Below are 13,946 nucleotides of genomic sequence, written 5' to 3' on the forward strand. Positions count from 1 at the left end.
CTAATATAAAACTCCTGTGGCCTGATAGTGCAGGGTAGGTCTTTGTTCCATGCCTCTAGCCACTCTGGATTTCAGACCAGGTGACAAGAAGGCGACCAAGTGCAGAGACTGAGAGAGGTTCACATGCAGCTCCTGGGTGCAATCACAAAAAGCTGCGAAGATACATTCCCATGTGCCTGGAGGAACTGTCACCAGCATCCAGTTGGCTTCTGGCCTGTGGTGACCTTTGCAGGACTGGGGAGCTGCTACTCACTCTTGCTGGATGACAGGCCAGAGGATTACAGGTATATGCCAGAGCAGATGGAGACAGGGACCTGGGGCACAGGACAGCTTGTTCCAGGCACCAGGAGGTGTCGGAGATGTCAGAGATGACCAGGGCCTGATGAGACGCAAGGGTTCACCCTTCATCGTACGTGCTAGGCCAGATGGAATCAGATTCCCCACCAAGTTCACTCGGTGACTTCATCGGATCTGTCGCTCCACCACTGACAAACTGAAACTTTAGGCAAGTCACTTTCCCTCTCTGAGCCTCAGGCATTCAGAAATAAAATTCCACTGAAAGAATCCAGCGTCACTGAGAGGGGCACAGAGGGGATTTAGGGACTTCAAAGGACGTGGCGATTGTTTCTTTTCTTAAACTAGGTGCTGGGTACATGGGAATTTATTGTATTATTACTTTTTATAATTAATGAGGTTTTTTTTTTTTTTTTTGCGATACACGGGCCTCTCATTGTTGTGGCCTCTCCCGTTGCGGAGCACAGGCTCCGGACGCGCAGGCTCAGTGGCTATGGCTCACGGGCCCAGCCGCTCCGCAGCATGTGGGATCTTCTCAGACCGGGGCATGAACCCGTGTCCCCTGCATCGGCAGGCGGACTCTCAACCACTGCGCCACCAGGGAAGCCCCAATGAGTATTTTTAAATCAATATTCTTTTATCTTTATACAATAGTTTAATAAAAACAAAACATATACACACACACTCACAAAATCCATCCCTTTGGTAACTGGCTCTTTGAGCTGGACAACTGCAGGCTGGCACGGGTTCTGCCAGCAGGCTGTTCCCTAACACCGCAATTGTGTGTCTGTATGATTCATCCTGGCCCCAAGCACCACAGAGTCCCGGTATCTGGGACCTGCACGCAGGGAAGGGCCCACGTGCCTCTTCTCCCCATTGAGCAGGACGGGAAAATAAAATGGTGAATGTGCGAGCAGGCATGCTGGCACTGGTAACTCATGTTTAAACTGAATTCTTAACCACATTAAAAGTCTGAATATATTCAACCTAGGCGTAAAGACTTCATAAAATCTCCACTCACATGTCCACAGGACCAGGCTGAAGATGCTCCCGCATGAATGTAATGACTCACAGTTGTCATGCCCCAAACAGACACTCCAAGCCTGAGTATTCTCTGCTGCAGGAGCTGCACCTCCAGGGGTGGCAGCCAACCCTCTCTGCAGGACTTTCAGACAAGCTGAACTTGCCCAGCCAGCCAGCAATAGCATCTACTAGCTCATCCAGGTTTCCAGAAACCCTATCCTTATTTTTTTGTGCCTCATCATCCCAGAGGGCATAAAATAGTTCATTTCAAGTTTTGAAAAATATGTTTATTTCAATGACTCTGAATGACTGGCTACTGAGCCTGAAGCTTTGATGATGAAACTATGCCGCAGACCCCTCTGTGTAATTATTACTACTAATAATAAATGTGGTGCTATTTACATTTATTTTTTCTCAAACTTAAAACACTCATGAAAGATATTCCCTCTATCTGACAGATGAAATAATGGGAGGCTCAGAAAGGTTAAATAACTTGCTAGTAATGGGAAAGCCAGGATTCAGACTCAAGGTGGTCTGGCTCCAGACTGTGTTCAGCAATATGGGATGAAAGATCTTACCGGGGGCAGATGCCCTGTGTGGGAGAGACAGCTAAAAAGGACTCTGTCTTGGGGGAAAGAGAATCATCATCCCCAAGACCCACCCTGTCACAAACTGCGGTATGTTCACATGTCTTGTGCTCTTGTGACTTGCCAAGCTGACTCTGAGTCCACTGGACTGGGTGATTCTTGTCTGTGCAATGAGGATGCCACAGACAGAAGATGCTACTTCCTGCTTCCAGTCTGGTCATCTGGTCACTGCCCCACCAGGCATCACCTGGAGGAGCAGCCTGGCTTGTCCTGCCCACTCACCTGTTTACCTGTGCTCAGAGGCCAACTCCTACAGACAGGTTTCTTTCTAGCAGCTGGTCAGTTTCACTTCCTGGTTGACACCCAGCAGCCCCAAAACAACAAAAAAGACTCACTTCCTCTGAAGCCTACCCTCCACGAGTTCATTCCTGATACTTAGCTGTGCAAGGAAAGTTCAACAGCTCCCTTCCTGTTTTAGAGAATCAAGTGGTGTTGGGTCACTGGCACTGCCTCTTTATTAGGGAGGTTTAAAAAACCCATCCACAGGGCTTCCCTGGTGGCGCAGTGGTTGAGAGTCCACCTGCCGATGCAGGGGACATGGGTTCGTGCAACGATTCACTTTGCTGTACAACTGAAACTAACACAACATTGTAAATCAACTATACTCCAATAAAAATTATATATATATTAAAAAAAACCCATCCACAAACATTTGTTGAGCTGTTCTGTGTGTCAGGTTTAATCCTGGGTGCTAGGGACACAGAGGCAAGTGAGTCATGAGCCTACCCTCAGGGAGCCCACAAACACTGAAAAGAACCCACATAGAGGGCAAAGAGCCCGACTCAGGGAAACACTAGGAAATACTAGAAAGCACAACCAGATCACTGCTAGGTCGTCTTCTGAGGAAGGGATGGTTAGAGCTTTAAAGGGGTCTTCACGGCAGGTCGGAAGTCTAGTATTCCCCATCTGTCTTCTATGGACCTTTCAGTGCAGCATTGGGGAAAGGTAAGCCAAGGCCTGGTGCCACACTGTCCAACACGATAGCCACTAGCCATGTGTGGCTTCGTAAATTTAATTTAAATTAAAAATTCCATTTCTCAGTCACACTAGTGGTTACTCTATTGGACTGTGCAGACATAGGGCATTTCTATCATCACAGAAAGCCCTACTGGACAGTGCTGGCTGGAGGATCACACATCTGGATTCCAATGCCAGCCCTTCTATACTACTTACCAGTCATGTGACCTTGAACAAGTGGCTCTACCTTTCTGTACCTCAGTTTTTTCTTCTGCAAATGGGGATACTTTCCTCAAAGTCTGGTGTGAAGATAAAATGAGCTAATGCATGTAACACCCTTAGAATCACAGTGACCAGGTACACAGCACTCAATAAATGCTAGTATTATTATCACTAGTCCATAGCATCTAGGAGGCAGATATTGTGCCTCATGTCACTGTCTCTCTCTTGGTGCTGCCAGCACAGCAGATGCCCAGCAAATGCCTATCAATTCCTTTTTCCCTGGCTGTTTTCATCCGGGGCTAGGTGACACAAATCTGCCACCAGGGGGTGAGAGGTGGGAGTACTCACATCTGTAGAGATGGTTCCACACAGGGAAGAAGGCCATGTAGAGGGCCACATCCCCCACCGTCGGGTAGGACTTGAAGATGGAGATGATGGCAATCTGGATGAACATGAAGAAGATAGGGTGCTCCCTGGGTAAGACAGGGCAGACAGACAGAGAGAGGAAGATCGGTCAGGGACCAGGCCCAGCCCAGAGACTCCTGACCCCATCCCTGAAACCCAAAAATACTCTCCAGGGGACTTCATGGAGGCATTGGCTCTGCTACCCACAAGACACGGGGCCGGGCCAAGCAGCAGAGCAGAAAACTGCAGACACCCAGAGATGCCCAGAGGTGGTGAGAAGAGCCCAGCAAACACTAGAGAAAGAGCCCACAGAGATGTTTCAATCAAGCCCCACCCCTGCCATCTCTGGGCCTTCCGCCAGGAGCCGCTGAGGAGAGAACACATGAAGTCAGCGCCCTTTATTACTGGGCTTAAATGACTGCTTGTCAGAGTTATCAGGCAGCCACCCAAGCCAGAGGCCCCTCTAACACTGCACCCAGGGCAGGAGGTGCCTCCTTGCTGATGCTTTGTTTCTCTGACAACAGGGTCAGTGGGGACTACAGATCTTTAGCTATGATGAGCTTCTTTCCAGAAAGAGAACTGACAGCTGCATGCAGCTTTTTGCTCTTAAGGAGTTCTTGTTACCTTAAACTAGTAACACTGCCTACCATTTCCTGAACCCTCACTTGTGCAAAGTTTTGTGCTAGGCCCTTTTCTTGCATCATTACATGTGATCCTCACTATACCTCAACTACCCCTCTAGATAGGCAATGCTGTCACCACATTTGCAGCTGAGGAAATCAGGTTCAGAGAAGATAAGAGAGTTTGTAAGTGATGGAGCTGTTTGTCTCTAGAACGCCTAAGCACCACCAGTGCTATTCTCCTGAGTGCCCAGCAGGATCACAGCTCTGATCAGGGAGGATGAGACAGAACTCAATCTCCTGTGCTCCTCCGAGAACTGACCACCTGCTGAAGGGAAGCCAACAGGAAGAAGCGAGGTGTGCACCCTGCTCAGCTACACCTAAACAACATGCACGTGGCCTACTTCCGCACAGGACCTGGATATCCAGCTCATGAAGGTTTTCTTCAGGTTAATGGCATGGCATTCTCCTCTTGCAGGTCAAAGGTCAGGGTGACTCAATGGGTGTAAATCTGAGATGTGGAGACAAACGTGTACACACCCAAACACTATATAGCAAATGACTCAGAAACTCAGCTTGGCAAAGTCACGCAGTCCTGTGGCCTCTAGGAAGGGTCCAGCTACCTCAGTGAGCATCTTCCTAAAGCTAATCCAAGTCACTGGCTTTGGGCTTCTTACGTAGCTGGTAACAGCTGCACCATTCCTATGCAAAAACTAGTGACAATGTAGTGCCAAAAAACATGGAGACCAGGCCCCCCTGAAACAGTGCCTGGGGAGAGGCGCCCTGGAGGGCCTGTTCTCACAAAGCTGGCACTGCAGGGGCCAGAGTGGAACTTCATATCCAGGCACAGGAGGGCAGCTGCAGAGGAGGTCAGGTATCTTCATATCTTCTGTCCCCACAACTCTGAGGTCCTGGCCGGGGTTGGGTGGAGGGGAGGGTGTCACAAGATGGTGGTGCTACTGTCTACCCAGGAGCTGTCTGTGGCCTTTCACGTGCCAACAACAGAAGCTGCTGGAGAGCTGGCTACACAGAGTGAGAAAAGGTGCTCCGGGCTCCCTGCTTCTCTCAGCCCAGTGGCTGGGCCTGACCAGAACAAGGGCAGGAAATGTGGACCACAGACAGCTGGAGAGCTTGGCTGAGTAAGGCTGCCAGGATTCTGGAGCCTGCCGGGCCAAGGAAGAATGGTTTTCTGTCAGATACCAGGCCAAGGCTATGTCATGGGAAAGAAACATCGACTCTGAGCTTTTATAGACTAGGAACCATGTGCATTGGTTCACTGGCCATGGAGAATGGCAGGAAGGTTAGAGCAGAGAACTCAAGCTCTTAAAATCTAAATCAAACTCTTCCAGCCTCCCTGGACCACACAGGCATATCTATGCCTATTGGTGCCTGTTTTCCCTTCTCTGAAGCTAGGATAATAGAACCATTTCTGGGACCTACTATAAGTGATCTCTCTCAGGAGCCTGGCATGGTGCAGGGGACTGAGCATAGATTCTGGAGCCAAGCAAACCTGGGTCTGAATCCCTGCTCCATGCTTACTGGCTGCGTGACTCTGGGAAAATTGTTCCACCTCTCTGAACGGCAATTTCCTCAACTATAAAATGGAAGTGATAATAACATAATGCCTACCTCCAAGAGTTGCTGCAAGGGTTAGGCATGAATGTTGTCAAAAAGCCTAGAAAGGTGGGATGGACAACACATGTTAGCCCTCTTACACTGCAGAAGAGAGCTTTATAGGCAACCCTTTTGAGGGAAACTGATCAGATGATGAAACAGAGCTGCAGGTAGTCAGCCTCCCAACTAATACATCCTGAGTCCCTTTGAGCAAACTGTCACTGGGATGCTGATGAACACCCAAAAAGATCCACTTTTTCCAAGGATACCTTCCACACCCCAACACTGCTCTTGTTTAAAACAGTGACTGGGCTCAGCAGCAATGTGGGTTCAAGTACCCCAAAGTGAGGCCAGGAGAAATATAGGGCTCCAAAGCACTGTCTCTGCACCCTGTACTCATGTGTGATTCTATTGCTGCATACAGCCAAGCCACCGAAGCGACTGAGGGCAGGGTTCCCTGGGCAAAAATGGCACAAACCTGATAGCAGATGTTCCCAGTTTGAAGGGCACCTGTAAAGCTACAAATGACTCTGTGGACAAAAATCCAGCAGGTCCAACCACTTACTTTAGCTTTATGGCTAAGGGGATGGTGTAGAAGAAGACGTTGATCTGAAACACACATACGAAGAAGAGGCTGAAGTGCTCAAACATCTCTGCAAAGAAGTACCAGAAGAGGCCAATGTTTGGAGTAAGATCTGGAACGGAAAGTCTGGAATAAAGATAAAAAAGGGAGAGAAAAAACACGGAGAAGTTATGAATGATCTGCTTTGACCTGGTTTTCTCCTGAAGGCTTTGGTCGCTGCTGGGCAGTCAAGGATGACTTTGTCTCCACAGAGATCAGAATGTGAGGGGCTCTCCAGACAACCAGGATATACGTAATTAACAAAAACAAGGGGCAGACACAGAGAATAATAACCCATAAAAAATATTGCCTGAACCAAACTCTGGCATGCATCGAAGAGCTGAGACAAGGCAGGGATTCGTGCTAGAAATCAAAAGACCAGCCCCTCTTTTACTGCCCAAGATATATGTGCTCAAAACCAGGAGATGCCCAGCACTGTAGCAAAAGAGGAATGGGTTTGAAATAAACAATCCTATTTTGAGCATTCTAAAGACTTGTCTGGAAGACAAGGTCAAAGATCCTGTTCCTGCCCATTCTTGTTCCACATGCCCACAGCAGGAGCCAGAAGACTGAGTGCCTGACACTGCAGTGAGACGTCTAGGGGCCCGAGGAACCACTGCCAGGTTCTGGCTAGGATCCCAGACCTTGTTTGAGAAATAAGGGTTTAACTGGAAAACTTTTTGTCTGGTTATATCAGATAAAGATTGGCTGCAATTCTGGCCGTTCTAAAAATTTTACATTACATTAAAAAATATATAAGGGGTTGAAACTGATGTCAATTCACAATTTTAAAAGTACAACAAGTGAAGCATGGAAAGGGAGAGAGAGGCAACAGTTCATGGTCAGATTTCTCTGATGAAGGCCTCCACCCAGGGCAAGTCTTTGCTTCCTGCTGTAACTACATTTCCTTTTCTGTGAAATGAGGTAAAGAACACAATCTGTGGACCAGCAGAAAACTAGGAAAAGTTATTCATCGGCGTTACAAACTCTTATCTGAGGCAGAGCATGAAAAGCTGAAGGTTACTAAGTCATTGTTAGGCTCAGCCAGGATTTAACACAAATAAGCAGCCCAGAATCCCAAAGGGGAGCCTGCCACAGATCCCTTTCCCACCCTGGCAGGTTTAAGTGTCTATCACCCACTGAGCTGTGAGTTCCTTCAGGCTTGGGCAGTTATCTTCCTCAGCATATCACAGACAGAATATGTGGAAATGCCTGCAGAATTCATCCTGCAAAGCCATTTTGATTTTCTCTAAAAGTCTGACATATTTTATTGGCTTTATTTTAAAACTGCTGGAGACCCTCTTGCAATAGAGGAATACATCCATTACTGTTTCGGATTGAATCAAAACCTCCCAGTCAGAGGCTGGTAGTTGCTTTGGATGTTCCCAGAGAGTGTTCTTTAATCGCACTAGATCAAGCCAGTGGTCCTCAAAGAGTGTTCCCTGGACTGACAGCAACAGCATCACCTGAAAATTTATTAGAAATGCCAATTCTGGGGTCCCTACTCCAGGCTTACTTAATCAGAACCTCTGGAGGTGGAGACCAGCAATCTGGGTGTTGAATCCCTGCAGGTGATTCTGATGCACACTAAAGTTTGAGGACCACTGCTCTAGATGCCGCCTGTGCTTGCTCGCCCTCTGATTCCAGGTGGAGCTGTGAAAACTAAATTAGCTTCCAGAGGTTTTCTAATGAGGTCATTACTTACATGAAGCCATAGACTGCAGGGATGAAATCCCAGGAACTGAGAAGGAAGAAGGAGAGGCAAACAATTACCACCAGGCTTCCCAAGTACATCGTAGCATACTCCCAAGAGAAGATCCAGAAGGCTTTGCTCTTCACTTTCACGGGTATGTATTGCCGCTGGGAGAGAAGGCAGAATGGTACATTTAAGGATCTCAAGGACAAACAGCAGCTATCAGACTAAACTTCAAGATCCCTCCTGGAAAACACAGGACACAGAATAGGTGAAAATCAAAGGATTGAAAGTATATACTAGGTAGACACTAACCAAAAGAAAATTGGTTTGGTTATTGTTACCAGATAAAATAGACTTTGATGTAAAACGTAATGCAGAGATAAAGATGTTCTATCGTGATAAAACGTTCATCAGCAAGATATTACAGCTCTAAACTTGCAGGTACCTAATAACATAGTCTCAAGGTATATAAAACAAACTTGGACAGAGCTACAAAGGAAAAAATACACAAATCCATCATCAGTGGATAACTAGTAGATCGAACAGACAAAAATCAGTAATGAAGTAGAAATATGAATAACACACTTCATGAATTTGTTCACAAAAGATCTTAAAAAACAAATACACTCGGGCTTCCCTGGTGGTGCAGTGGTTAAGAATCCGCCTGCCAATGCGGGGGACATGGGTTTGATCCCTGGTCCAGAAGACCCCACATGCCATGGAGCAACTAAGCCTGTGCGCCAAAACTACTGAGCCTGTGCTCTAGAGCCTGTGAGCCATAACTACGGAGGCCGTGTGTCACAACTACTGAGCCTGTGCTCTAGAGCCCACGAGCCACAACTACTGAGCCCCTGTGCCACAGCTACTGAAGCCCACTCGCCTAGAGCCCTGCTCTGCAACAAGAGAATCCATCACAATGAGAAGGCCATGTACTGCAACGAAGAGTAGCCCCCACTCGCTGCAACCAGAGAAAAGCCCGTGCACAGCAACGAAGACCCAACTCAGCCAAAAACAATAAATAAAATAAAATAACAAAATAAACTTATAAAACAGTGTACCTGGAGGATTCACATTCATTTAAAACATTTTGGGGGATTTATAAAAACTGACCACATACCTGAATCAGGCCATAAAGCAATATCAACAGACTTTAAGGAATCTGTATCATACAGACCCCATGCTCTGACCATAATGCAATTTCTCAAAATCTTTAATAAAAAGATAACCTATAAATACATTAGGAAAGTGCTAAACACTTTTGCAAATAACTCAGGAGTCAAAGAAGGAATGATAATAGATAGCTTTGATGTTAGAAATTAATGGCTGGGACTTCCCTGGTGGCGCAGTGGTTGGGAGTCCTCCTGCCAATGCAGGGGACACGGGTTTGAGCCCTGGTCCAGGAAGATCCCACATGCCGTGGAGCAACTAAGCCCGTGCACCACAACTACTGAGCCTGCGCTCTAGAGCCCGTAAGCCACAACTGCTGAGCCTGTGTGCTGCAACTACTGAGGCCTGCGTGCCAGGAGCCCGTGCTCCGCAACAGGAGAGGCCACCGCAATGAGAAGCCTGCACACTGCAACAAAGAGTAGCTCCTGCTCACCACAACCGGAGAACACCCGTGCGCAGCAATGAAGACCCAAAGCAGCCAAAAATAAATTTTAAAAAAAAGTTATAAAAAAAAAAAATTAATGGTTATAACAGAATTCCCTGGCAGTCCAGTGGTTAGGACTCCGTGCTTCCACTGCTGGGGGCCTCGGTTTGATCCCTGATCGGGGAACTAAGATCCCGCAAGCGACGCAGCACAGCCAAAAAAAAAAGAAATTAATGGTTATGAAAATACCTTATAACACTATTCAGGTAATACAGATAAAACAGTACTCTGAGGGAAACATACAACCATATTAACCATATTTGAATGGAAGGCTGAAAATAAATAAACATCCTTTTTAAGATATTAGAAAAAGAACAGAATACACTTCAAAAAAAGGAAGGAAATAATAAAAGTAAGAGTAGAATCTGTGGAAACAGAAAACAAAGTTATAACACAGGCACACCTCATTTTACTGCACTTTGCTTTATTGTACTTCACAGATACTGCGTTTTTCACAAACTGGAGGTTTGTGGCAACCCGAAGGGCACAATTTTTCCAAAAGCATTTGATCACTTCATATCTCTGTGTCACATTTTGGTAATTCTTGCAATATTTCAAACTTTTTCATTATTATTGTTATGGTGACCCACGATCAGTGATCTTTGATGTTACTATTGTAATTGCCTTGGTAAACCATGAACTGCAACCATACAAGACAGCGAACTTAATTGATAAATGTGTGTGCTCTGACTGCTCCACTGACCAACTGTTCCCCTGTCTCTCTCCCTCTCCTCAGGCCTCCCGATTCCCTGAGACATAACAATATTAAAATTAGGCCAACTAATAACCCTACAATGGCCTCTAAGTGTTCAAATCAAAGGAAGTGTTGCATACTTCTCACTTTAAATCAAAAGCTAGAAATAGGCTAGCCTGAACCAAGATGGCGGAGTAGGACGCGCTCTCACTCCCTCTTGGGAGAACACCAGAATCACAACTAGCTGCTGGACAATCATCGACAGGGAGACACTGGAATATCAAAAGAGATACTCCACATCCAAAGACAAAGGAGAAGCCACAATGAGATGGTAGGAGGGGCGCAATCACAGCAAAACCAAATCCCATAACTGCTGGGTGGGTGACTCACAGACTAGGTCAAAAGCGTTACAGACAAGCAAAACTTAAGAGAATTCAGCACCACCAAACCAGCTTACAACAAATGCTAAAGGAACTTCTCTAAGTTGGAGAAACAAGAGAAGAAAAGGACCTACAAAAACAAACCCAAAACAATTAAGAAAATGGATATAGGGACGTACATATTGATAATTACCTAAAATGTGAATGGATTAAATGCTCCAAGATCATTGTAGAAATCAAAAAGGAAATCAAAAAATACCTAGAGGGCTTCCCTGGTGGCAAAGTGGTTCAGAGTCCGCCTGCTGATGCAGGGGACACGGGTTTGCACCCCGGGCCGGGAAGATCCCACATGCCACAGAGCGGCTGGGCCCGTGAGCCATGGCCCCTGAGCCAGCACAGCGAAAGCAGTTCTAAGAGGGAAGTTTATAGCAATTACAAGCCTACATCAAGAACAAGAAAAATCTCACATAAACAACCTAACCTTACACCTAAACGAACTAGAGAGAGAAGAACAAACAAAACCCAAAGTTAGCAGAAGGACAACCTGGAAGAAATGGACAAATTCTTATAACCTTCCAAGACTGAAACAGGAAGAAATAGAAAATATCAACAGACCAATAACAAGTAATAAAATTGAAACTGTGATTAAAAATCTTCCAACAAATAAAAGTCCAGGACCAGATGGCTTCACAGGTGAATTCTACCAAACATTTAGAGAAGAGCTAACACCCATCCTTCTCAAACTCTTCCCAAAAATTGCAGAGGAAGGGACACTCCCAAACTCATATTATGAGGCCACCATCACCCTGATACCAAAACCAGACAAAGATACTATAAAAAAAGAAAATTATAGACCAATATCACTGATGAATATAGATGCAAAAACCCTCAACAAAATACTAGCAAACAGAATCCAACAGCACATCAAAAGGATCATACACCATGATCAAGTGGGATTTATCCCAGGGATGCAAGGATTCCTCAATATATGCAAATCAATCAATGTGATATACCATATTAACAAATTGAAGAATAAAAACCATATGATCATCTAAATAGATGCAGAAAAAGCTTTTGACAAAATTCAACATCCATTTATGATAAACACTCTCCAGAAAGTGGGCATAGAGGGAACCTACCTCAACATAATAAAAGCTATATATGACAAACCCGCAGCAAGCATCATTGTCAATGGTGAAACACTGAAAGCATTTCCTCTAAGGTCAGGAACAAGACAAGGATGTCCAGCCTCACCACTATTATTCAACATAGTTTTGGAAGTCCCAGCCATGGCAATCAGAGAAGAAAAAGAAATACAAATTGGAAACGAAGGAGTAAAACTATCACTGTTTGCAGATGACATGATACTATACATAGAGAATCCTAAGGATGCCACCAGGAAACTACTAGAGCTCATCAATGAATATGGTAAAGTTGCAGTATGCAAAATTAATGCACAGATATCTCTTGCATTCCTATACACTAACAACGAAAAATGTGAAAGAGAAATTAAGGAAACACTCCCATTTACCATTGCAACAAAAAGAATAAAATACCTAGGAATAAACCTACCTAAGGAGACAAAAGACCTGTATGCAGAAAACTATAAGACACTGACGAAAGAAATTAAAGATGAAACAAACAGATGGAGAGATATACCATGTTCTTGGATTGGAACAATCAATATTGTGAAAATGACTCTATTACCCAAAGCAATCTACAGATTCAATGCAATCCCTATCAAACTACCAATGGCATTTCTTACAGAACTAGAACAAAAAATCTTAAAATTTGTGTGGAGACACAGAAGACCCGAATAGCCAAAGCTGTCTTGAGGGAAAAAGCAGAGCTGGAGGAATCAGACTCCCTGACTTCAGACTATACTACAAAGCTACAGTAATCAAGACAATATGGTACTGGCACAGAAACAGAAACATAGATCAATGGAACAAGACAGAAAGCCCAGAGATAAACCCACGCACCTATGGTCAACTAATCTATGACAAAGGGTCAAGGGTATACAATGGAGAAAAGACAGTCTTTTCAATAAGTGGTGCTGGGAAAACTGGACAGCTATATGTAAAAGAATGAAATTAGAACACTCCCTAACACCATACACAAAAATAAACTCAAAATGGATTTGAGACCTAAATGTAAGACTGGACACTATAAAACTCTTAGAGGAAAACATAGGAAGAACACTCTTTGACACAAATCACGGCAAGATCTTTTTTGATCCACCTCCTAGAGTAATGGAAATAAAAACAAAAATAAACAAATGGGACCTAATGAAACTTGAAAGCTTCTGCAAAGCCAAGGAAACTACAAACAAGACGAAAAGGCAGCCCTCAGAATGGGAGAAAATATTTGCAAATGAAGCAACGCACAAAGGATTAATCTCCAAAATATATAAACAGCTTATGCAGCTCAATAACAAAAAAACAAACAACTCAATCCAAAAGTGGGCCGAAGACCTAAATAGACATTTCTCCAAAGAAGACATACAGATGGCCAAGAAGCACATAAAAAGCTGCCCAACATCACTAATTATTAGAGAAATGCAAATCAAAACTACAATGAGGTATCACCTCACACCAGTTAGAATGGGCATCATCAGAAAATCTACAAACAACAAATGCTGGAGAGGGTGTGGAGAAAAGGGAACCCTCTTGCACTGTTGGTGGGAATGTAAATTGATACAGCCACTATGGAGAACGGTATGGTGGTTCCTTAAAAAACTAAAAGTAGAAGTATCATATGACCCAGCAATCCCACTACTGGCATGTATACCCAGAGAAAACCATAATTCAAAAAGACACATGCACCCCAATGTTCATTGCAGCACTATTTACCATAGCCAGGTCATGGAAGCAACCTAAATGCCCATTCACAGACGAATGGATAAAGAAGATGTGGTACATATATACAATGGAATGTTACTCAGCCATAAAAAGGAATGAAGTTGGGTCATTTGTAGAGACATGGATAGATCTAGAGACTGTCATACAGAGTGAAGTAAGTCAGAAAGAGAAAAACAAATATCGTATATTAATGCATATATGTGGAACCTAGAAAAATGGTACAGATGAACCAGTTTGCAGGGCAGAAATTGAGACACAGA

The 13,946-nt window shown here is 44.7% G+C and overlaps 1 protein-coding gene across 1 annotated transcript in view; it reads right to left on the bottom strand.

Annotated features, from left to right (window-relative positions):
* PIGU (phosphatidylinositol glycan anchor biosynthesis class U) overlaps positions 1-13,946 on the bottom strand; it is a 105,577-nt gene that overhangs the window by 20,718 nt on the left and 70,913 nt on the right. Inside the window, exons 8-10 of the mRNA XM_024743278.1 lie at positions 8,110-8,264; positions 6,348-6,491; positions 3,492-3,616 (exon numbers count right to left, since the gene is read on the bottom strand). Coding sequence (XP_024599046.1) covers positions 3,492-3,616; positions 6,348-6,491; positions 8,110-8,264 — 424 coding nt within the window. The remainder of the gene's footprint in view (positions 1-3,491; positions 3,617-6,347; positions 6,492-8,109; positions 8,265-13,946) is intronic.

The sequence above is a fragment of the Neophocaena asiaeorientalis genome, unplaced genomic scaffold, assembly GCF_003031525.2.
Source record: "Neophocaena asiaeorientalis asiaeorientalis breed wild unplaced genomic scaffold, Neophocaena_asiaeorientalis_V1.1 scaffold82, whole genome shotgun sequence".
Taxonomy (NCBI): domain Eukaryota; kingdom Metazoa; phylum Chordata; class Mammalia; order Artiodactyla; family Phocoenidae; genus Neophocaena; species Neophocaena asiaeorientalis.